Here is a 24,848-nt window from a genome sequence, read left to right on the forward strand (position 1 = left end):
ACACAGATTATACACAAACGCAAAGGTTTGTTACCAACCAAATGCCGCAGTAAGACTCTTTGTCAACGAATTTTTGGCCCACACTGTATTGCAAATGAGATCCAATACAACCGTGTAGTCAACCGACTTCATTTACCTAACTACTCTCTAAGTTTAAAAACTTAAACTTAATCCTAAGGCGAGCTACGGTATGCCCAGGCCGATTTTTTACAGACTTAGACAGATTAGACAGGCGGTAGCCACACTTCAAAGTTGGGCCCGTAAGCCAACTTCTTGCGCAGTGTGGCCTCGAAATCAGCGTCGCGCGTCGAGTCGCGAGGCGCCCGCGCGTCTCTAGCGTTTTCGCGCGCCACCTCGCGCGCTGCGCGAACGAATTTTGACACGTTGGCCACACTTTCGCGAACTTCTTCGATCTGAATCTAAAATTACAAACAGCAATAGTAAAGTTATTTACTTAGAAAAATATTTGTTTCTAGGAAAAAAATTATGTAGCCTCAAAATTCAAAGAAGAATTTACCCACAATTGCGAGGAAATAGGTTTTAGTACATATACATATAATGGATAATGATTTACACTTCCATGAAATACATCATTAGAATCCCATAGTACATTTATAAACATCTTAGAACTTTTTTAACTCGTTTGTAATTTTTTGTTGTAGTCAATGTGACGTATGGCAAAAGCAAATGAGTTATTGCACGATCTCACCTCATCATCAGGCAGCGTGTGTGGGTATATCCTGACCCACTGGCCCACGCGCGCCGGCGCGCGCTCCCAGCGCACGCCGTTGCCCCACGAGCACGCGTTGATCATGCGCCGCCGGCTCGCCGCCGTCGCGTGCCCGCCGCGCCACGACTCGTCCTCCGTCGACGGTGTGGCCACACTTGGGGTTGACTGGGATATATTTTCAAGTGTTAGGATAATAATGCCGAATTCTTTTGTGAAAATATGTGTACAAAATACAAATAATTTTGTACGTGTACTATCATTTAAGTTAAGTCATTAAGAAAAGTGCAATTAGAAGGTTTTTTTTGGGAACTACGGGACTAAGTTCAGATTTAATTTCCTACGTCTTTTAAAACCCATTGCATCTTGGGATTCACGTTGGGCCAGCAACTCTCTCGAAGACAAACAATCGACATGTCATGTCAGAATTAATCGTACCTAGCTACAGCTTATTTATACAGCAGCAAATTTAGGAAACTTTTACCCCTTTTCACTAGAGCCAGCGTATTCTATAAAAAAGGAAATTACCTACTAAAAAAATATTATTAAACCCTCTAAGGCCCACTTGCACCATCCCACTAACCCGGGGTTAAGCATTGAAACCGTTAACCTAGTGTCAAATTGTACTGGTAACCATGGTAACTCCAGGTTTAACCGGTTAACCCCGGGTTAGTGGAATGGTGCAAGTGGGCCTAAATGATATTACCTACCGATGCGCGACATCTATGTTCTGCCAACAGAACTCTGAACACAATCTCACAAGCCTGATTCTGTTGTAATGTAACCAACCAGTCGGTAAACTAGTGAACGCTAGTTTCGATAGGTGGCGCACAAGTTAAAACTTTGAAAAATGGATGTGCTATTTTCGTGTTTAGATTTTTTTCACTTACTACATACTTACAATTTTGGCTATAACTTCTTCAGAATCGTTAACCACTGAAACGAAACCGGATTAACAAAGGGAATCAAATTTCCATTCAAAAGTTAACACTTCAACGTCGTATTTTGGCTGGGAAGTAATTTTTTAGACATTTTCACAATCTTTAAATTCTTCAAAGTAATAAAATAAATAATGGCTACAAAAATACAGTAAAGTCAACTTGAATCAGACGCTTTTGTGCGTGCGTATGTCAAGATGCCCAAAATTCGATTATTTGAGAGAAAGTGCAGATTACTCAAATGACGTACCTATACGGACCATTTTATTTAAAGTTGTCTCCTACACTTTTTTTTTTATTTTGTGAATTTCTATGTTATTTCTACTCAAAATCACGAGCTCTTTCTATCCTAATAGGTGAAAAAAAGTGTCCCAAGGTTTTTTCCCATTCCGTTACCATTTTTCATAGACTTTGAAATGGAAAGCGGTTTCGGAATGGAAAGATCGATAAATGTATGGAAATCTTGGGACACTTTTTTTCTCCTATTAGGATCAAAAGAGCTCATGATTCTGAGTAGAAATAACATAAAATATCCCAATTTTGAAAAAAAGTGTAGGGGACAACTTTAAATAAAATGGCACATACCATCACCTGACTGGATAACAATATGAAATCACCTGGCAGTCGGATTCCTCAGGACTTCCTGAAGATGTGGAGGTGCTAGATGGGCTTCCGCTGGTTGTGTATTTTCCTTTGTCATTGGATTCCTGATAAACATAGTTAAAATTTGACAAACACTCAGACAAAACCAAAAATTACATTGTTAGGTGTGGTGGCAGTCGCTCGTCTTGTACATGATATTGACTGCGGCAAATTCGGGAATTAATTTGGTTGCCGACATTACAAATTAGAACAGACATATTAAAATTAGCGAATGATGCGACTTCTGTAAAATAACATCAAACATCATACGCCGGATATTACGCTATAGTCTACTCATTAAGCCACAGAGCAATATGTATAATATCACATTTCCAAGATGCTGTTAACAGTTACCGTGTCTTTGTCGAGAGAGGGCGCTTGCAGCGTCACGCAGTGTATTGGCATGGCGCGCCGCCGCCGCAACGGACGTGGGCGACCCGCCGACGGTACTGATGTACGGGGTCGCACTGTACTGTCGCAGCTGTCTGATGATGCACTGGAAATTATTTAAAATGTCCAAGTGTTATACTTTTCGTGAACGGAGAGGTCCCCGTAACACCTCGACTAGCTAGAAAAAGCTATTGCGGCGGCTACAATCGTTATTCTGCTGTCTTTTCTACCCTAGATCTGGATGAATGCATAATGCTAGTTACCCTATTTATAGGGAACAATCAGGTACATCATACGCGGTTCGTTCGATATTTACAGGAGCTACATGAATGCTGCTGAATCTACTTATTACTATGGGAGGCTAGCGGCCCCTGCGGCATCGAGAGGCCGGTGTGCTGCATGTGGAGGCCGAGCAAGTCAAACAGCTCGTGCAGCATTGGCCTCTTTACGGTCAAATCGGCCTCGCAATCCGCCACCACTCCAGCGAGAGATTCGCCTAAAACAAACTGTATACCTGTTGATATGCGCGGCAGGTGGCCCTTGTAGAAGCGAGAGACCGGTGTGCCGCATGGGGAGACCGAGCAGGTCGAACAGCTCGTGCAGCATCGGTCTCTTCACGGTCACGTCGGCCTCGCAATCTGCCGCCAGCGCTGGTGAGAGGTTCACCTGAAACATAAATGAGCAGGTCACACTACCTAATTATTGGCTCTACCTGTACCTGTTTACGTAACCTCTAGAAAATTAACCAGTTTTGCATATAGGTAGCAAAGTTTGTAAGTTCCTATCATTGATAGCGTCGGTAAATGGGCAGTTTTTCCTATTTATGATGTTCATATTCATACTCGAATATCGAACATCGTTCATCGTTCATCGTTCGTTGTTCGAGAGACTCGGAGGAGTGTTAAGGGTTAGGAATGTCTTAAACTGGCGAAGATGATTATTATTAACAACAGATCCATATTCAAAAATCAATATTACTGTGGACTTTGGTAAAAAGTTAAAAATGGCGTCGTGCTATAACAAGCCCTATAACAAGTCCTATAAAGCCATAGAACTCGAAGCATTTCCTCGCAAGAGTTCCATTGTCTGAGCTAATATTCAGGGTGAAATGGATCTTATACCCACCAGGTCAAGAAATAACCTTCAAGAGCTTCAGGGCATCGTCCAATAGAACACCGAATCCATATAGTTCAAAGCAGTTCCTCTCAGGGGCAGTTTCTGTGGCGTTAGCTAAAACAATCAACGTGACCAAGGCCCTGATCCGCCGCCACACTAAGTCCACTACTACACTAGATCCAATGGCTCCAATGGGTCCAATACACTAAGTAGATACACTGGTCCGGAATTTACCTCCAAGAGCCATGGCTTCAAGGCATCATCCAGCAGAACATCGAAGCCATAGAACTCGAAACAGTTCCTCGCAGGTGGAGTTCCTGTTGCCTGCGCTAAGAGTGTCAGGGTAACTAAAGCTCGGATCCGCTGCCATGCGAGCCACTCCGTGGCTTCCCATCGGCCCACTAGCGCTCGACGAACTTGTTTCAATGTCCACTTGCAGCCTGAATTGAACATTAATATATTTCTCAAAATTAAATATCACCATAAGGTGATAACCAAATTTAACAAACGCCGCGAATACGCCCGCGAAATTTTCGCAATTTCTCGCGTGCATTAAGTAAGTACTTATAATGTAGTTTGAAGTTCAGTGCGGAAGTAGGGTACGCACACGGATCCGAAATGTATGGGAATATCCGCAGATCCGGATCCAGGTCCGGATAATTTCATACATTTTGGATCCGGATTGCAAAGCCTATGCGCAAGCAATTCGCAAATGACAGCTGATTCGCCAAATCTGGACCCACCGAAATACTTGAACAACAAAGTAAAATACACTCAAAATTATCAGATTAATGGTAAGAATGTGGTAAGACTCCAGCCTGTGTTACAATTTTTATTTTAGACTAATAAGAACTTTACTTTCATGCAATTTACGTTACAGTGCCGACTACTAAGGTAAACTGCTTGCAAAAGTTTGATCAGATACCGCAATGTAGGTAATGAATTTGGCTGTGTTGATAGTAGGTAAGTAAAAGGATCAAATGCACGTCCTAAATACTCACCGCTCCCTATCCTATCCTTGCACTCGGCATACCGAGGGCCCGTTTTGTTGAGAGAGGAATTCGTCAGGTGTCTGTATGGGTTGTGGATGTCTGACAATGTATATTTATCCGTCCCTGAAAGAAAATAAGTCGGTGTATGACATACAAAAATATTGATAACCCGTGTAACAATAAAAGACATCACGAAATGAACATGACATTAATACTCTCCAAAGGGCATCTACGTGTTGGATCAATATCCCCACGCAAGCCTATCAAAAGACCGGGATTTATGCGCCCGTGAAATCCAAAATGGAGATACAAAGACATCACGAAAAAAAAATCATGTTTTAAACTTGACTTCAAAACTGCTGGATTTTATTGGAGAAACCACTTTTTTATGTAGGTAATAAAATATTTATCATAAAAGATGCAACCGATCTTGACAACTTGAGACTGACACCAAAGATTAAGTGATTGACGTGATTAGTAGTGTCGGCACAATGCAGACGGTGTGGCGGCGTCCTAACTACTGGGGGCCTAGCTAAGATGGTTATCGTTCGCAGAGAAACGAAACTAAACGCTATCTATCGCACTATAAAAGCACAATATAATAAATATGAAAGAGTGAAAGAGGGACAATAGCGATTCGTTTTGTTTACTGCAAACGATTATCAACTTGGCTAGGCCTCCTGATGTGCCGTCGGAAATTTTAAAATAGTCACTTTCGTAAAAACAATTCTTGTTGGGATAAGTTACCAAGCGGGCCCCAGGCTCCCAAGAGCCGTGGCGAAAAGCCGGGAAGACGCGGGTGATGGTCTTTCTTACCGAATCTAGCCAGTCCCTCAGCGTACATATACGCCGTGAGCGGCCTGTACCCGGGCACGCACACGTAGAGCCGCAGGTCGAACTTGTATCCCGCTATAAGAAGCGGCCGCTCGATGTAACGCTGCACGACCGCCGCGCTGCCGCACCGCATCTCGCAGATGCTCTGAAATTTAGATGAGAAAGTAAACTTATAGATCTCGCTTCAACTGCTCTCATAAAAGCGTAGAAAAAGGAGAGGTGGATTACGAATGCAGATAAAGCATTTTTTATATGATGCAGGAGGCAGACGAAGAGCGTGCGACTTGCAATCCGGAGGTCGCGGCTCGTACCAATGAGTTTTTCGCAACTTATGTACGAAATAGCATTTGATATTTACCAGTCGCTTTTCGGTGAAGGAAAACATCGTGAGGGAACCGGACTAATCCCAATAAGGCCTAGTTCTAGCTTGGAGGCTCAGATGGCAGTCACTTTCGTAAAAACAAGTCCCAACAACCCACGCCAATTCCTGGGATTAGTTGCCAAGCGGACCCCAAGCTCCCATGAGCCGTGGCAAAATGGCCAACGCGAGCAAGATGAGGAGGCAGACGAACAGACAAATCACCTGATGGCAAAGAGATACGTAACTCCGTTTAAGATGAATAAAGTTTTAAGGAAAAAACATGCCTCGGAAATCAAGAAAAAGTCATTCGCGGATAGATGGCGCACACACCTTTGGCCTATGCTCAGCTAGATGGCGTTTATGACACCATTTGATATTCAACAATATTAACACATACTGTATCAGTAAAAGACCATGAGTCGAAATGATATAAAAATAATAAAATATCCATAATATAATAATATGTACATTTTTTGATAGTTTCATACATTTTCATGTTGAGTTTAAATCGTGTGTACATTTACTGTGACTACAAAATTTACTAGGACAGGACCCCTCTATTGGCATTTGGCAAGGTGCGAAGTCGGTGGAGGGGGAAGTGGCGCTGATCGTCACAAGCACAGGTAATCTTATGGAATGTCCGACATTAGTACTAACGGCAGCCGCTTGAACTAATTTTACTCCATAAGTTCCTATAATTGGCTTCCTGTATCTACTAAAATTTCTATGTTAATGTCATAGTTGTTGGATCTCCAAAAAAAATAGATTTAACGTAGAAAGTCCGACAAAATGAGGGCAGCACCAGTCGTGCACCTAGCGAATAGTATCTATTCTCTTTGCCTGATGGTAAGAGTACATACCCGGAACAGAAAAATGCCCCGGCCCTGGCTCTGCGCCACAGGCTTGTGGATCCACACGGCGCCGTCCTGCTCGTGCCGGAGCCGGGAACACTCGGCCACCAGCTTGGCGTACTCCAGGGGCAGGTGGAAGCAGGGTGGGCTGGAAATAAAGACTCTGTCAACGCCAAATCCAAAGGTAACAAACGTATAGTTTGTCAAAGGACTGCCTCATTTCAAACATAGACTGAGAGAACCATACTATATTTGTCTTACACTAGTACTAGCACCCAAAAGAAAAGGATGAATATAGTTTTCCAGGTAGTTATTTACTGACAAATTGGTTTGACCAACTATAACCTATTTACTTTCCTTATCATACGAAATTAATGATTTTCTGGTTCTTAAAACTAAACGTAGGTAAGATAATATCAATTTGAATTGAAATCGACTCCGGGCAAGCCTGCCAAAAATCCGGAACACTATTATTCCGTGTACAGGAAAGAAAACAATTCAATAAACCAAACCATAGGGAACTCGAAACAGTAATACCCAACTTTTTATTGCCAGCCGTAATACAGAAAAGCCGGCCGTTGCGAGCCCGAAGTTTTGTGTACAAGTATAAAAATATAAAGTCACACGGCATTACGGGTAATGCCGGCGGGCACGCGAGGCCCCAGTCAAATCGACGGTGACTTGTGCCTTTTCGCTGCCAGAATAACATCCTTCAGTCATGTTCATGAAATATCAGACCGAGATACCGCTGCAAATATCTACACTAGTCGTTTTCAACCTTTTCGACGCCACGTCATCAATGACGCAATAAAGTGTCATAAATTTGTATGTTTTTTCTGGATTTCAATAAATGCTGATGTTTGTTTCTGCTAACACTAAAACGTTACCAAAAAGGGATGTAATTATCAATAGGAAAGTGCATTTATTTCATTATCCACAAAAGTCGAACCCTTAATGAAAGAAGATGAAGAAGAAGGCTGGAGTAGCAATTTTCAGCGGTGCCTCAAACCTCAAACAATATGATGCGATTGCTTTCTAAACCTCGAATCGTTTTCAAACGTGTAACGTAACGTGAATTCTATTCTTTATACAATACAGTACAATTTTCAAATAATATATCTGAAGAAGATTGGGCTATGCTACATTCATCGTCTGGCTACGAATACATGTTTGGATTCTAATCTAAGATCTGACGTTGATAGGTCGATATAACGCATCACGCTTGCGGTCGGTTTATGCTGCAATTGACGTCGTAGTTTGCTATCACGATTATCTCTGGAGAGAGATGCAGCACGAATATTTGGGCTAAATATAAGAATTTTTACTCATACGAAAATGATTCAAATGGGGGTTCAGAAAAAAGTGTACATATCGTTTACTTTTTTTAAGAATAACTTACAATTTTTGGGTTATTTCGACTCAGAATCTCAAGGACTATTGATTCAGAAAAGAAAAAATTGTTATAAGTTTTTCATAAATGTTCGTTGTTATGTTCTTAACAAAGTGGGTAACAAAGATGAACGGATTGTGAAAATAAATCAACAAAACAGATTCATAGTTATGAAATAAATATGGAAGTATATAGTTGTGCTTATTATGTATGAGTATAACCTATCTATACTACTTAGTTATGTTTATGTATATATAATATCATTGGCGTAAAACTGACGTTGTGACATTTTTTCATGTTTGCGTAGAATTAAATTCTATATACAACAAAAACAACAAGCTTTCTACAGTACCTATAAATCCGTCTGCCCTCAGATAAAAAATATTTACAACCACATTCGATTGCGTAGCTTGCGTGTTCAAAAGCCATTGGTTCTGTCTCTTTTAATCGACTCAAATTGTAAAAACGATTGATGTTCAGCCGATGTCGATGTTTCTTCGTTATCGAATTCGTAAACAAATTCCGATGAATGAACGAGCAACGATTTCGATAAATAAGTATTATTAGATTATCGAAGAAATGTTTTTCCTTGTGTTTATTTTACATACAACATGACAGATAGAACTACCCCTTTGGGCTGAAACCCCACGTCCCACAAATGGGCAAATCTCTGGCTATATTACGGCATAACCGGTATTTCGGAAATTAAACTTAATATTGTTACTTCGCGTTGACAACCAGAAGTTTCCCTTAAGTAAACACTGTATACTACCTGTATGTACCTACATACGTATACAATGCTATTTACCTGAAATCATATATAGATCCGTAGATCCGCCTCATGCAGCGCAGGAGCCTAGACAGGCTGTCTTTCCGGCAGATTGACCCGCCTTTAGGTATGTGGTTCATAAACTGTAACAAATATAGATGCTATGTCAATTTCCAAACACCTGGAGGCGTATTTTGGTTGTAATAAATAACAGGTTATGAATTTGATCTGGAATCGTTATGGATAATATATTTTACTATTTTCCTTAAATCTGTACCAATTTCAATTATTTACTAGTAAAAGGCGGTATCGTAATTTAGCGGTCTTCACATCACTACAATAACCGGGAATGCAGCAACACTAGTAACGTCAGCCATCTTGGAGATCGGGTTTGTGCCTAGACAGCGTCGCGTATTGCCTAAAAAGACCTAAACTCTCATATTTTGTGATTCCCTAATAAATATTGGTTTAAATGGTGCTTTGTTGTTTTTAATCTTACACTAGATATAAAATATGAGGGCAGACAGCTGTAGTCATAAGGTCGGAACCGACCGAACTCGCGAATAGACTTCCTTTTACTATAAAACTTTTTATGACTTATCCTTTTTATCAGGCTTTAAAATGTCCATCTGAATGAAAACACAGTTAGTTTACTATTGCCGATGCCGGCCTTTTAAAAGGAAAAATAGGTAGTGGGTTTTGTTAAAGCTGGTTGCATAGATATAGTTATGTTATGTTAAATACGTAATACCTTAGTAAGCTTATACGAGTAATAATATTTATGCTGTTTTGCTTTATAGTAGTGTCACGTGCGGTAAACGTGACGTACACACGCATCCATGAATGGTCCCCACTTCCTTTTCGGCCTCCCTTCTCGTCATAAAAACGGGGTGTCAATAAAATTGTACATTCATCGCTGTAGATAGCTCGACTGGCTACATTTACGTACGAAAGTGAACTTTTAATAAAGCTTCTTATAGAGTAAAATATAGGTATCAATTAATTTTATAAAATCACTTGCATGCATGGACTCTCAAATCACGCATGCTGATTGCTATTTCGCAATCTGGCCACTCTAACCTGCCAAAAATAAGATGATCCTAAATAAAGTAGTCATTGCGCTTATCTAAATTGCCAAACCTAAGTGCCGGATGATGGTGAAAGATGATCCATTGGAGTTTAAAATTTTAGAATTGCGACAGTACACTGAAAATGCAGCAGAGATTAATAGTCTCCAACAAGATGCAGGAATATATGGTGAAAAACTGTGGCTGGTATGGCGAGGTTGCACATTGTTTAACTTTAAATAGCTAATACTATCACTAATCAAGTTTGGAATATTTGCTAAGACATCGAGAGGATCTCGCCCGTACTTCTGTACTCTGTACGGACTTGCGGAGGAAAAGATAGGCTTGTGTCGGTTTTTTTTTCAGATGTGGAAACCCATAATCGTAAGCTGATATGATGAAAAAGATGTAGAAGGTAACCTACAAATCATTCAGGGTTTTGTAATCGGCGACGGGGAAGCGGTGGTCTGCCATTGTTACAATGCCCTTGGCACGCCTGCTGCACCTCTAGCACACGACAAACAAATTTTAAGAGTGAAGGTTACCTGCCAATCGCCCAGGGTCTTATAACTGGCAGCTGGGAAGGCGCTGGTCCTCCACCACAGGTTCCAACGCTCCTCGACGCATCCATTATATCCCTGGTATATGCGCCAGCCACGCTCACTGCACACCTGATCAGAAAAAGAAGCACAGAAATGTTTGTCTATGATTTAAAAACATCTGTATACGCTGCATACATGGTCTGCCGGAGACCAAGCCAAGACCAAGCATAGTGATGCCATAGGGCATTTTCTAACAGTTTACCAAAGTTAGGTACAGCTAGAAATTATGTCTATTTCAAGTCAAGGTCGTTCCGTTATAAATAGCCTGGCTCGACTATAGGCTTGATAAATTTGTCGTCACTGTCTGTGCCAATGCACCTAACGACACGCAACACAATTATTCATACTCGTATATTCTGATCAAGTTCCTCGACAGACCAGTGAAATGAGACCTTGACATTCATAAAAACTGTGCGTAATCAGAGAACGCTCTTGCACTGGAACGCTTGAACAATTAATTATACTCATGGCAAATGGAAAGAACTATCTAAAACACTAATGGATATCCAAAAAATATGCCGTTGAAAATGAGGCCGTATTATCAATAAAACACGTCGTAATTTAGAGTGATTAATTTCATGACATACAACACTAGTGAGTGAGTTTAAATACAGTGGAGGAAGGGAGGATGATTTCTTTAACCTGGCTGAACTTTGTTGTCATGCTGGGGTAACCTAACCACCCCTAATCTATTATAGGTTAGAAAACTCCGATTTAGCCTTCCTACAAAGCTGAGCGATTACAACTCCAAAATATCAACGACGTTATTGTTAATAAATGTATATAACAAAAAGGAACTTTTATGTAATTTTTCTCATTAAGCGAAATGTAAATTTCTTTGAGAAATAAAGTTCTTTAAACCTAACTTCAAAGTATTCAAAGTTTTACAAGAAATGCCGCTAGGTTGTGTTTGCAAGGGCACCCTAATATAATGCACTTTAAATACGTCGTTATGCAAAAGTAGCTGTTGCCAATTTGTTATAATTAAGTTTTGTAAGTTTGCCTGCCAGTTTTATAAGCTTTTCCTTTTTGGCGTCTTTCCAAGCTAGCATGATGAATTTGAAAAATTCCGCATAATTAATAGTGCTGTTGTAAGCGAAGTACCTAAGGATGTTTTGACATTAAGATTAAGGACGTTTTCACATAATCCGATCCAATACGCCTACAAAAATTAAAAAAGTGCCTTTTTACGGTTTTCATACATTTAATTATTGTATGTTGTTCAAAAGAAAGCGTTAATGTAAAAGTAAAAATAGTGATGCCATGGGGCATTTTCTAGCAGCTGTTTTTCTCCAAAGATCATCCGATATCGGATCGGACAATATGATAACACCCTAACTGCTAGTTATAGTCGTGTTTATTGTAGGTAATGTAGGTACCTGATATTATTATTTACCAAGTCCAGCCCCCTACTAAATAACTATGATTTTTAAACCGGGACAATTTGCTTATCGACCGGGACGCCGGGACACCATGCTTCAAATCAAACCGGGACAAGTTCCGGCCTCCCGGCGTATCAGGACGTATGGCAACCCTAATCTAAGAGTAAGCATCCAATCATGAGCGAATTATACCTACAGTATAGCCGGTTATCCTTATTTATATTATAATAACTTAAGGACTTAATAGCATTTCGTTGACCTTACCTTCTTCCTGCATATGTCAATGTTTCATGTAAATAATAACTTCCTTGGCCGGCCCTTTTTTTAAATTCTTTTGTGTATGTACCTCCCTACCTACGCCAATCCGCTTTCCGACACGGATTAAGAATATCAAGGATATTTTTGATTGGGAACAGGTGACACTTCTTCCTCATTATATGAGAACGTATTAATTGTAATTGGGTTGCTACTTATGTGCATTAAAATTAAGCTGATTAAATGTTAATGTTAACGCATACCTTCAAGTTTATTGAAAAGTCGAATACCTATAATGTCTTAAAATATTTAACAATAAGCCTACTCATAAATGAAATCACGAAATACGAATGAAAGGTAAAGAGGAGAGTGCCACTTTACCGAACACGCGCATAAAAGTACCTACCTAATGTTTTTTATATGTAACACCTCTGGAGTTGCAGGCGTCCATAGGTTACGGTGACTGCTTACCGCCAGGCGGGACGTATGCTTGTTTGCCACCGACGTGGTTTAAAAACGATACTTTATGTGAATATATTAACATGACTACCTACCTTAACAAGTAGACTGGGTCCTGATCCATTGTCGTTGAGTCTGTAAATGAACGGTTCGTCTACCTCACACAGCTCCGCCATGGCTCGTTTCTCCTTTAACAAAACGACATTATTTAACATTTAACACAACATAACTTTTAAGAAAAAAAACCGACTTCTATGCTGCCCGGTGAAAGATTATTGTAGATGGTGCGCTATGTAGAAAAGGAAGCATTTCGTTTCTGTAAGGCTCGCAGTTCTAACCTAACCTAACCCACTTTTGTTCGGTTCTGTGAGGATAGCAGTTCAAACCTAACCTAATCCACTTAACGGCGCATGCGGTGCGGTGTACGGGGGTTTGAGCGGGAGGGGTTTGGCCTCATCATACTTTATACCTACATTTTATGGTAGGTAATCATAGTGGTTTATTTAGTTTAGGTATCATAGTGGTTTTCCGGGTCAAGGTCCGGGTCTGTGTACGAGTCCGGGTCCGAGTCCGGGTCTAGTCCAGGTCCGAGTCCGAATCCGAGTCCAGGTCCGGGTCCGGGTCCGAACCGGATCCGGGTACGAGTCCGGATCTGGATCCGAGTCCGGGTCCCAGTCCAAGTCAAAGTCGAAATTCGAAATCACCAAACATGTACTATGCGTCGTTGAAGAGTTCTGTTCTGATCATCATCAGCAGTTCCAGTTCATCAAATGCGACAGTTTTTAATGTTAATGCTTTATTTTATGATGAAAATACAGAAAATTCTGTACGTGAGCCTTTAAGATTTGAGGAGTTCCCTCGATTTCTCATGGATCCCATGTTCAGAACTTGAGCTTGACATAAATATGGCTTAAAAACCTAACTTGCTTAACAAACATAACGAAAAGAAAAAATCGCCAAACGCGAGCTATGCGTCGTTAAAGAGTTTCGTTCTGGTCATCATCAGCAGTTACACTTCCTCAAATGTTACTTTTTAAATGTATATGCTTGATTTGTTGATTAAAACACAACAATCACTATATAGTGTGTAGTGTAGTCGTATGTATGCCTTTAAGATTTGAGGAGTTCCCTCGATTCCTTATGGATCTCATCATCAGAACTCGAGCTTGACAGAAATGTGGCTTAAAAACTAAACTTGCTTAACAAACATAACGAAGAGGACAAATCGCCAAACGTGAACTATGCGTCGTTGAAGAGTTCTGTTCTGATCATCATCAGCAGTTCCACTTCATCAAATGTCACGTTTCTGAATGTATATGCTTGATTTGTTGATAAAAACACAAAAATCACTATATGTATGCCTTTAAGATTTGAGGAGTTCCCTCGATTCCTCATGGATCCCATCATCAGAACTGGGTTTTGACAAAAACGGGACTAATCTGTATGCATATACATACAATCAAAAAAAGAATTTTCAAAATCGGTCCAGTAATGACGGAGATATGGAGTAACAAACATAAAAAAAATAAAAAAAATAAAAATAATCTTTAATAGAAAAAAACCGACTTCTCTAACTACTAGCCTAACCCACTTAACGGTACTTATACTTTATTTGGTAATATGTATACATTTTATGGTAATCATAGTGGTTGATTTAGTTTAGGTATCATAGTGGTTTTCCGGGTCAAGGTCCGGGTCTGGGTCCGAGTCCGAGTACGGGTCCGAGTCCGGAGTCCGGGGCCCAATCCAAGTCAAAATCGAAATTGAAAATCACAAAACGTGTACTATGCGTCGTTGAGGAGTTCTGTTCTGATAATCATCAGCAGTTACACTTCATCAAATGCCACAGTTTTTAATGTAAATGCTTGATTTTCTGATGAAAATATATAAAATTCTATACGGATGCCTTTAAGATTTGAGAAGTTCCCTCGATTCCTCATGGATACCATGTTCAGGACTTGAGATTGACATAAATGTGCCTAAAAACCTAACTTGCTTAAAAAACATAACGAAAAGGACAAATCGCCAAATGCGAGCTATGCGTCGTTGAAGAGTTCCGTTATGATCATCATCAGCAGTTCCACTTCATCAAATGCGACAGTTTTTAATGAAAATGCTCGATTTTCTGATGAAAATACAAAAATCTCTATACGCATGCCTTTATGATTGGAGGAGTTTCCTCGATTCCTCGTGGATCCCATCATCAGAACTCGAGCTTGACAAAATTGTGGCTTAAAAACTTAACTTGCTTAACAAACATAACGAAGATGACAAATCGCCAAACGTGAACTATGCGTCGTTGAAGAGTTCTGTTCTGATCATCATCAGCAGTTCCACTTCATCAAATGTCACTTTTTTTATGTATATGCTTGATTTGTTGATGAAAATACAAAAATCTCTATACGCATGCCTTTAAGATTTGAGGAGTTCCCTCGATTCCTCATGGATCCCATCATCAGCACTCGAGCTTGACAAAAATGTAGCTTAAAAACTTAACTTGCTTAACAAACATAACGAAGAGGACAAATCGTCAGACGTGTGCTATGCATCGTTGAAGAGTTCCGTTCTGATCATCATCAGCAGTTCCACTTCATCAAATGTCACTTTTTTGAATCTATATGCTTGATTTGTTGATAAAAATACAAAAATCACTATATGTGTGCCTTTAAGATTTGAGGAGTTCCCTCGATTCCTCATGGATCCCATCATCAGAACTGGGTTTTGACAAAAACGGGACCAATCTGTATGCATATACATACAATCAAAAAAATAATTTTCAAAATCGGTCCAGTAATGACGGAGATATGGAGTAACAAACATAAAAAAAATAAAAAAAAAACATACAACCGAATTGATAACCTCCTCCTTTTAGATTTGGAAGTCGGTTAAAAAACATACAACCGAATTGATAACCTCCTTCTTTGAGATTTGGAAGTCGGTTAAAAAAAGAACCTACTTCCCAAAACAGTCTAACGATTCATAATTTTATGATCATTAGCAGTTCCACTTCTCCAAATGGTGCATGTCGTGACCACGAGTTAATTACCTAACACCTAAGTAGATACTATATAAATACTTAAATTATTAATGATGTATGCCCATACCCAACAGTAGGTAAATAGGGTTGAGGAAGAATAGGTTTTGATGATTTCCTTCCCCAGATTTTGACGTGATGACAATGGGATCAACACTTTTAAACAAAAAATATTTTCTGGTTTTATTGGGTTTATTATAAATCGGTCCCTTTAAAAAACTAAAGTTCACTGTTCTTCTGACTATTGCACACGTAACAATTTAAATTTACGAAAACTGGCGTAGAGCTGGAAAAAAAACCGTGCGCAATTTTTAGTGTACCGGACAAAACTTTGTTCGTGGTACACTTATGGGATCATTTCGGTGTTGTTTTTTCTAAGCATGAGAATCTTTTTCAAACTACTTATCTGCCATTTTAATTTCGCAAACTATGTACCAAATCCTGTAGGTATACTAAAGTCCACTTCTTAGCTCGTTTGAAATCATAACTTAGTTCAAAACTCAACGATCTTGGTTTGTCCCGCTATACCACTAATTCGCCGCGGCGCTCAAAACTTTCAACATTTCCACAAAACAAACAACCAAAATACAAACCAAACAAACCTTTTAGACATGCCAGGCTGTTCGCGATCCATCCAACTCGTGCAATAAATATGCAGATGAACACGTGTCGGCGTATGATGTGTTTCTTGCATGTCAGCTTATCGCGTCCGTATCGAAAACCATCGTGAAAGTTCAGACACTTCGGGAGCGAGCGTTTCGACTGCCCTACGCGCCCGCCCGCCCTACACTGCCCTATGTATCCTGATGTAACCCCCAAGTGATTCGTTACTTTGTTACCCAGCAATTCGTGACACGCCCGACTTTCTTCAAAAAGCTAACCACGATTGCATTTTATCAAATGACTTTTTATTGCGGTTCACAATTAACAAGAGAGGATCATTTAGGTTTATAAACATGAACAGACAGCACGCTACCGCGTGACCTTTTTGGTAGATCACATAATAACTCTGCAGTTATTGCATTTCTAATCGCTGGCATAAAATTTAATGGTTTTGCGATGTTATTTTTGAAGCTTTTGTACTTGTACGCAGGGCTTGTTAACGTTACCAATTCACATTATAAAGTAACGTTACTTAACGTTAAAATCATAAAAATACCTTATTACCTGTAGTAAATGGTAACGATACTTGATAACTTAACATTATTATAACGTTAGCTAGTTAACGTTAATTTTACCGGTAATTTTACTTTTTATTGCAGGGCTTGTTAACGTTACCCATTTCACATTATAAACTAACGTTACCAAACTAACGTTAACACTATCATTCTTTAAGCTGATATTTGCTTGTAATTTCATACACAATTTTAAGGCCAGTAGACCTTATTGACCATAAATACGGCAGGGCTTCTGTCAAATTGAAATAGAATCAGTCAAAATTCATTAAAGATAATTATGTACGTTAGTAAAACTCAACTTTAATTCTAGTAGTTAGAGTTCATAGTCTTTTGTCATTATTCTTTATGTTTATCAAATGAAAGAGGTGGTATTCTACTTGTTTAAGATCTTCGTCCAATATGCATTGCGTATCACTCTCTCATTAAGCAAAATGTGAGACGCAAATACACAATGGACCGAGATTGGACAGATAAAATACCACCCGGCTGTGTCGGAATATATTTGCCAAAATAAGAAGGTTGCAAAACGTCATAAATTAGTTTGTTAAATATGATGGTATAGCTAATTCGTTACTTGGTCGGTTTATATTAGGTACAGGCGTCTTTGATATAATATACGTCAAGATTATATAGCTTGGATAATGTCTTGATTTTTTTTGTGAAATATGGAGGTGTTGCTGAAATGTAATTTAGTCGGATTTGTGCGAAGTTGAGCGTTATGTCAATGCTAATAAAGATGATGGTTTGACTTACGGAAATGAATAATATAATATCATTTTATTTTATATTTCCAATTCCCGTTTCATTTACACCCAATATTAAATCTTTTTCCGTAATAAAATGCGTATATAATTACTGTCATCATCTGTATTTATTTTATTTCTTTAACCCCTTATTCATAAACGCGCTACAAACTTCAATTAGCTAATAATAGTAATAATCGTTTGTCCTTATCTGTCACTTTAACTTATGTATTTGTAAGTAAGGGATAAACATAATTGAACTAAATCAGGACCGTAAAGTTTATGAATAAAGTGGTTAATCTTTATTGCACAAAAGAAAAACCTTATAGTACAAGAGGCGGACTTAATGCCATAAGGCATTCTCTACCAGTTAACGATGGCTTGTCCTCCGGGCCATTTGATCGATGACCTCCTTTGATTATTTATTTTTAATGGACGCCAAAATCCAGACAGGAACTTCGATTTTGACATTTACCACAGTAATGCAGTCGGTAGCAATGTCGCGCTTCAAAATTGCTGCAGTCGACTGCATTGCTGTAGAAAACGTGAAAAAGGTAATTCAAAGGGTAATAGGGTTATATACACCGCGGGGGTTATTACCCGAAAGATTTAAACCAACGATTTTAGATCCTAATTAGAGTATATAAAGTTATATAACACATAGTCCAAAAACCCTTAATTTAAGAGATATTAATTATTTAAAACAAATCACAAGTTAAAAAATCTCAATTCTAACACACCCTTATGCGTGACGTAGCCACCAACTAATTTTACACGCAGACGCACTAACTGCATGGTTATTAGCCAAATTCGAACTTCTAACGAAATTTTGTTCTGTTCTCAATCACGAGAGTGCAATCTATTTACCTTCACGATAACTGGCTGATAGTTTGACGAAAATGACGAAATTGATGTCAAGATATGCGCAAGATAAAATCTTTAAATTTGATTGACTGTAATAAATAAAATTCGCCATGCCGCATTATCCTCCGGCTCATTTAGCGGATATTCACTTTGTGTACGGATTTGGAAACCCGAAGAACTATGTCAACTATGTGCTTCCGGCACGACGGACCCACTTCAGCCTCGTTCCCAGTTCGTAAATTGGCTAGACGAACAATACCCTGAGAGGTGGATTGGCCGTGGAAGCAACGTCCTAACTTGACCCGCCCGGTCACCCGACTTAACGCCATTGGTTTTTTTTCTATGGGGAACTCTGAAAGATAAGGAAGGAATACTCAACACCAGTGAAGTCTGGAGAAGAATTATTAATAAAAATTCGAACGGCTTCCGAAGAAATAAAGAACACCTTTTGTAAACCTAAATAATGAAATCCGTTTAAAATTAAATCTTTGTGCTGAAAACGGTGGTACACACTTCGAAAACCTAATTCATTCTTCTTCTTCAACCTAGCGTTTTCCCGGTCTAGTGCCAGGGTCCGCTTTCCTGCTCAGCCTTCTCCACTTTGCCCGGTCTTTGGCATCCTCAGGTGTGAAAACCTAATTCATTAAATTAATAAAAAAGCGTAATTGTTTAACATAGTTGTTTATTTTACTTTACTCAGTATAAATCAACACATCGAGAATTTAAAATACGTACTGATAAGCATGATCGATATTTTAACAAAAGGTCATTCATTGATTTTAACAAAGTAATCATCCCTTTCCAGCTGTAGTATGAGTTAAAACAATAAGAGACATGATTTCTTTCGGATATAATCATGGTTAATGGCTTTGGTTATCTCACTCAAAGGAAAAGATTTTATCGCAAAGTTTCAACAATAATAACTGCACTGTACCTACTGTTGTAGTAATTAATAAAGTTTTGATACAATTTGTGGTATTTTGAGGTGCCAATCAATTGAAATAATTTCAACGTAAACATGATCCTAGACATAACTTGACACTTCTTGTCATGGAACACATGTCACTGCATTCGCCGTGCATCGTATGATATCGGAGTGATTCGTGAAATGTCATGCTCGCTCTCTGTTTCTCTACTTGAGATTAATTAAACTCGCTCACTCTCTGAATAAAGGTTTGTTCACAAAGAAGCGGTAAATTAATATGATTTAATTTGTACTGAAATAGTAGTTTAATTAAAATATATAATTGGACCCATGTTGATATAACATTATTTACGCGTACTGTCGTCAAAAATACGTGGTTTAAATCTTTCGGGTTATTAAATCCCGCGGTGTATAAGATGAAATGATGCATTAATAAAACTTTAGTTAACTAACAATATTATATTAAATCATTAACAACTTTGACAGCACGATCTCTTCGCAGGTAGGTGCTCTACAAGGAGTTTATATTACAACATTATTTCCAAGAAATAATCTCTCATTATTAAATTATACAACGGGACTTAATCGCGTATCGTTGTATAATTTAATAATGTGTAAAAATCGTGAAAGTTTAAATCAGTGTAATCTCTCATTGTTACGAAAATGTTGGTAGGGTGGCTTTAGGTTACTTTTCGTTCATATCGTCTTAATACGTCATATCGTGTTAATACACTCAGTATCAATCAACCTGTAAAGATATTGTAGCCTGGCCTTTTCTCGAAAAGTCTTCTAGAAAAATTTACGCTCATGTCGTCTCGGATATGAGTATATTTATTAGTATTGACGACCGGTCTGGCCTAGTGGGTAGTGACCCCGCCTGCTAAGCCGATGGTCCTGGGTTCGAATCCCGGTAAGGGCATTTATTTGTGTGATGAACACTAATATTTGTTCCGGAGTCATGGATGTTTTCTATGTATATAAGTATGTATTTATCTATATAAGTATGTATATCGTCGCCTAGTACCCATAGTACAAGCTTTGCTTAGTTTGGGGCTAGGTTGATCTGTGTAAGATGTCCCCCAATATTTATTTATTTATTTATTTATTTGGTATCAGTGCATTCAGTATTATTATACTGAATACAGGATATTTCCTGAACACAAATATATGAGATGACAAGCGCGAAAGTGGTGAGGGTAGTTACTGTGATGCAAAGTTTTTACCATTTTTCTTTTAAACATACCATGTGGGGTACCAAATGAAAGGGCCTTGTGAGTAGATCACAAATATATAACATACTGTAACACTTTTACTACTTAATCCAACAAATTATTTGAAAACGTTCAAAAATTTCACAATGAGTTGATTTCCAACTGCTCTAAATTGACTAAGATAACTTGATCCCAAGTTTCCTTGCAATTATACGTAATCGAGGGCCAGGCTCATACTAGTTCTCATGTCGCGATGCGCTATCGCTAACAAAAACTAAGCGTTACGAATTGCTGACATTTGCTTCTTTTAGTTTCTCTACTCAAGCATCGGATGACAGGATCGTTGAAAAGGGACAAACATATCCTTTGACGTTACGTTACTCTTCTCGTGAATTGTCAAATTTTAAAATTCGAAATTAGCTTTGGAATTTGTCCGGGTGGCTATTCGAAGTATAACTTGGTGGACGGTACTTACTAACCAAATAAGCTTGAGATCCAGTATCATAGATAGTTGTAAGACTTCAAGGGTCTATTTATATCTGACTGTGCATCCTGTATTCTAAACGTTTTGTGAATAGATATAAAAATTGACACCTATCATTTTTCACATAAACACAGACACTTTATGCATTGAATTATTAAACCTTAACGCAATGCCATAAGTCATAAGGTATATTTTCCTAATATACCTTGATGCTAATTCGAACTTTGTTATAAAAGATGTCATTTTATATCATTCGCGCGTGCATTTCACTCGTACTAGATGAAATATGTATTAGTGCGAGCGAGACGGTTGGGCGAATGATAACAAAATGATATCTTTTTGACATCTTAAACAAAGTTTGACTTGGCCTCTGTGTAAGCCTGGAAATACAGCATACTTCATTGACTTTTTATGCTGGAAATTGATTTAATTATTGCGAGAAAAATAAGTATGTAGTCTTCAATAACTTGTATAGTTATGTACTGCCAAAAAACTAGAAGTGTCCATTAATTGTGTAGAACATTATTTGCTGTTTGTTTCCAAAATCATGCTGCTATTCTGCGAATATAGCAGTTCCTCGGGCAGATAAATTAAACATGATCGAAACAAATACCTACTATTAAATTAACCACAATAGTAAACTTTTCTCTCAGTGTGGGATATTCTCGGTCATGGAAAACTTACAAAATTATTGTTTTTTTCATTAAATCTATAATTAATATTATTGTCGGGAGAAATTCTGACCGTGTAGTCGTGTAAGCTTCATAGCCCATTCTTCAAAAAAAATATAGTTAGAAATTACTGTTTAGGTAGTATAAAATATAAAATAAAATAAATGTTATTTCTCAAAAACGGGAACAGATATCAAGTTGTTAATTCGCAGACGGGTATTCAATATGATATATAATTCACCCGTGTAGAAACATTTTACTGTGCAATTAATGTAACTTTAACTTTATATTGACTCCACTATTAGTAATTCGGTATTGTTAGATTACAAAGTAATCTGGGAATCGGTAATCAGATTACAAAGTAATTTCGAGTAATCGTGGAACCAGGAATCAATTACGAAATGCCCATCTCCATTTAATATGTCTTTGTCTCACGGAAGTTTTGTTATTAAAATTGCCCATCTCTGCTTGAGAGTGAATGAACATTCGCTCGATTGTCAACGATGATGGCACCTATCAGTTAATCAAACGGTAAATAAGCAGCTGTTAACGTTACCTACTAACGTTAACAATGGTGTATCGATACCTTTGACTTAACGTTAGCTCAAATTGACAGCTGCTAACGTTACCATTTTGTTACCGGTAAAGAGTAGTATAACTAACGGTACCTGGTCTAACGTTAGTTACAACTTAACGTTAAATCTGTCACCTTGTGGTAACGATACCAACTTTTTAACGGTATTTAAAGCCCTGCTTGTACGAATCATGAAAGCCGTCAAAACCTTACTTTTAAATAAATATCGAAGGTTATCATTAAATTAAATCGGCAGGTAAACTGAACGTTCATTAAAATACTTTAAAGTTAGATTGAACTCTGAACTTCTGAAGTAGTTAATGTAATTGTTGTAACCTAATTTTGTTACGAGGCTTGCGTGCCACGCGCTTCCTAATAATACAGCGAGTCTCGACTGCGTTACCGTCGAGGGTTTAATACAAAAGGTACCTAGAGGGCAAGTAAAGGGGGTTTCATTTTTGTAGGTAACATTGAATAAAGGTAACATCCGGATGGCAACTGCTGCTGTGGCGGCATTACAGCCATATATTAGGTATATGTTATTACTGTAAAACTATCAATTTCCTTTATAAAATCTAATGTAATCTATCTAATCTATCTGATACCTTTAAACGAGCAATTCTTGTATATTTATTTATTATATATGACACCGTAAGATTGTGAACCCGTTAGTTTACAATCTAACGTAGGTTCGGTTAGGTTAGTTTATAATCTCCCTACCGTCAGTTTATAATTTAACTAGCGAGATTATAAACTAACGAGTGTTTACAATTTAACGGTGACACATATATTGTATTTATTATTATATAATTATATTGTATATTTCGGGGATCTCGGAAACGGCTCTAACGATTTCGATGAAATTTGCTATATGGGGGGTTTGGGGGGCGAAATATCGATCTAGCTAGGTGTTATCTCTGGGAAAACGCGCATTTTTTAGTTTTTATATGTTTTCCGAGCAAAGTTCGGTCTCCCAGATATTTGTTAATAAAATTAGTCACGATTCAAACCAAAGAGTAAAGTAGGATATGTAGGTACATACGCAGCTCTTCGGATTAAAGGTGACGGTTCTTGTGAAGCTTGCCTCTCACAATTCCACGCTCGGTGCACGACGTGCCACATATAATATGTAGTATAGATTACTTATCTTATACGGCTTTCCAGCTTACAAATTTGAAGTAGGGACTTTTTTTACTTTACCTACTTATTTTGAATGCGGTGTCAGCACGACTGCCTTCTATATCACAAGTCTTGCAATATGACTTCTATTATTTGCCAGGGTTGTAATCACATTACTCAGACTATACTAATTTTATTTGCCTCAATAATGCTAAAATTATCCGAACTGAAATCCATTTCCAACTAGCAAAGTCAGCGAAAGGCCGTTTATCGTCATTAAAGTAAAGGTCTAAAGTTTGAAGGTGAAACCAAAATATGCGTCGTTAAAAATGTGACACTAGTTCTACCTACAGAATTAAATTAAATAAGTATTGGGGCCCGTTTCAGGAAAACTAGTACCCTTATTTGTAAAGATCACATTATCAGATATCCTTACATGATAACAACGGGACCAAGTGGGAACTATACCCTTTCAAATAGAAATTGTTATTTCACCACACCTGCTCGTAAAGGCTCTCTTTTTAAGGTATTAAAAAACTGATGAGAAAATTGCATTTTGTCCACAAGACGCACAACTCTACTCAATTAGATGCAAATTTTGAATTGTTTCCTCATGCTGGCTGGTAGAATTTATTTTTAAATATGAGATAATTTTGAAGGATCAATACCTGTTTAATATCATTCATTTACGAAGGATATGTGTAAGCTTGAATACGAAGAGATGGAAAGAGGTCCCATCTCGGTACTTGGAAATACACGACTAACCTAATATCATGCCTCAATAGCCTTAACACACGACCCATAGTCGTATAAAATACGGCTTGTTTGTGTTATGAGTTAGTTAGCAAAGGAACTCTAATTCCAGTACAATAATAGCATTAGGAATGTTTATAATGGATGCGCCGGCCGCACGCTCCAAGTGCAAGGTCGAAACAACCGTGCAACTGCAACTTTTGCCAACTATTTTAACCCTCTGCCATTGTACACGATGCTAATATTTATTACCCGAAGATATCTTGTTTTGGCATGGAGCCTCCTTAATTATTTATATTTTTAAAAGTTTCACTTTAAATGACAAGGTCTTTTATAGGTTCTTTCATACATATAAGTCCGTTACTATGTACCTCTGCTGCAAGTACCCATATAATCGTCCACAATAGTAACTGACGATTTGTAAACCTTATGGCTTTATTACTTCATAAATTATTGTTTTTGATGTTTTAATTTTTAAGTTGACGATCTTTAGTGAAAGCATTTTATTTTATCTTTT

The 24,848-nt window shown here is 38.2% G+C and overlaps 1 protein-coding gene across 1 annotated transcript; it reads right to left on the minus strand.

Annotated features, from left to right (window-relative positions):
- Positions 1-224: 224 nt before the first annotated feature.
- On the minus strand, positions 225-12,990 carry LOC134650595 (probable tubulin polyglutamylase TTLL2). Its single transcript, XM_063505548.1, has 12 exons — positions 12,871-12,990; positions 10,623-10,748; positions 9,050-9,153; positions 6,861-6,999; positions 5,622-5,784; positions 4,815-4,928; positions 4,048-4,253; positions 3,212-3,363; positions 2,662-2,803; positions 2,283-2,372; positions 710-895; positions 225-419 (listed from the first exon to the last, which is right to left on the minus strand). Exons 1-12 carry the CDS (start codon positions 12,988-12,990, stop codon positions 225-227), a joined length of 1,737 nt encoding a protein of 578 aa, XP_063361618.1.
- Positions 12,991-24,848: the final 11,858 nt, after the last annotated feature.

This window comes from Cydia amplana, chromosome 8 (genome assembly GCF_948474715.1).
Source record: "Cydia amplana chromosome 8, ilCydAmpl1.1, whole genome shotgun sequence".
Classification (NCBI taxonomy): Eukaryota; Metazoa; Arthropoda; class Insecta; order Lepidoptera; family Tortricidae; genus Cydia; species Cydia amplana.

What these genes read in the sequence shown, in the direction of transcription:
- LOC134650595 (XM_063505548.1), bottom strand. Translation starts at nt 12,990, where the DNA reads ATGTTAAATAATGTCGTTTTGTTAAAGGAGAAACGAGCCATGGCGGAG. An exon ending in TGAAGCCATGGCTCTTGGAG is followed by an intron (nt 3,364 to 4,047) that starts GTAAATTCCGGA and finishes TTTATGTTTCAG; the next exon opens with GTGAACCTCTCACCAGCGCT. An exon ending in CCTCTCTCGACAAAGACACG is followed by an intron (nt 2,373 to 2,661) that starts GTAACTGTTAAC and finishes TATGTTTATCAG; the next exon opens with GAATCCAATGACAAAGGAAA.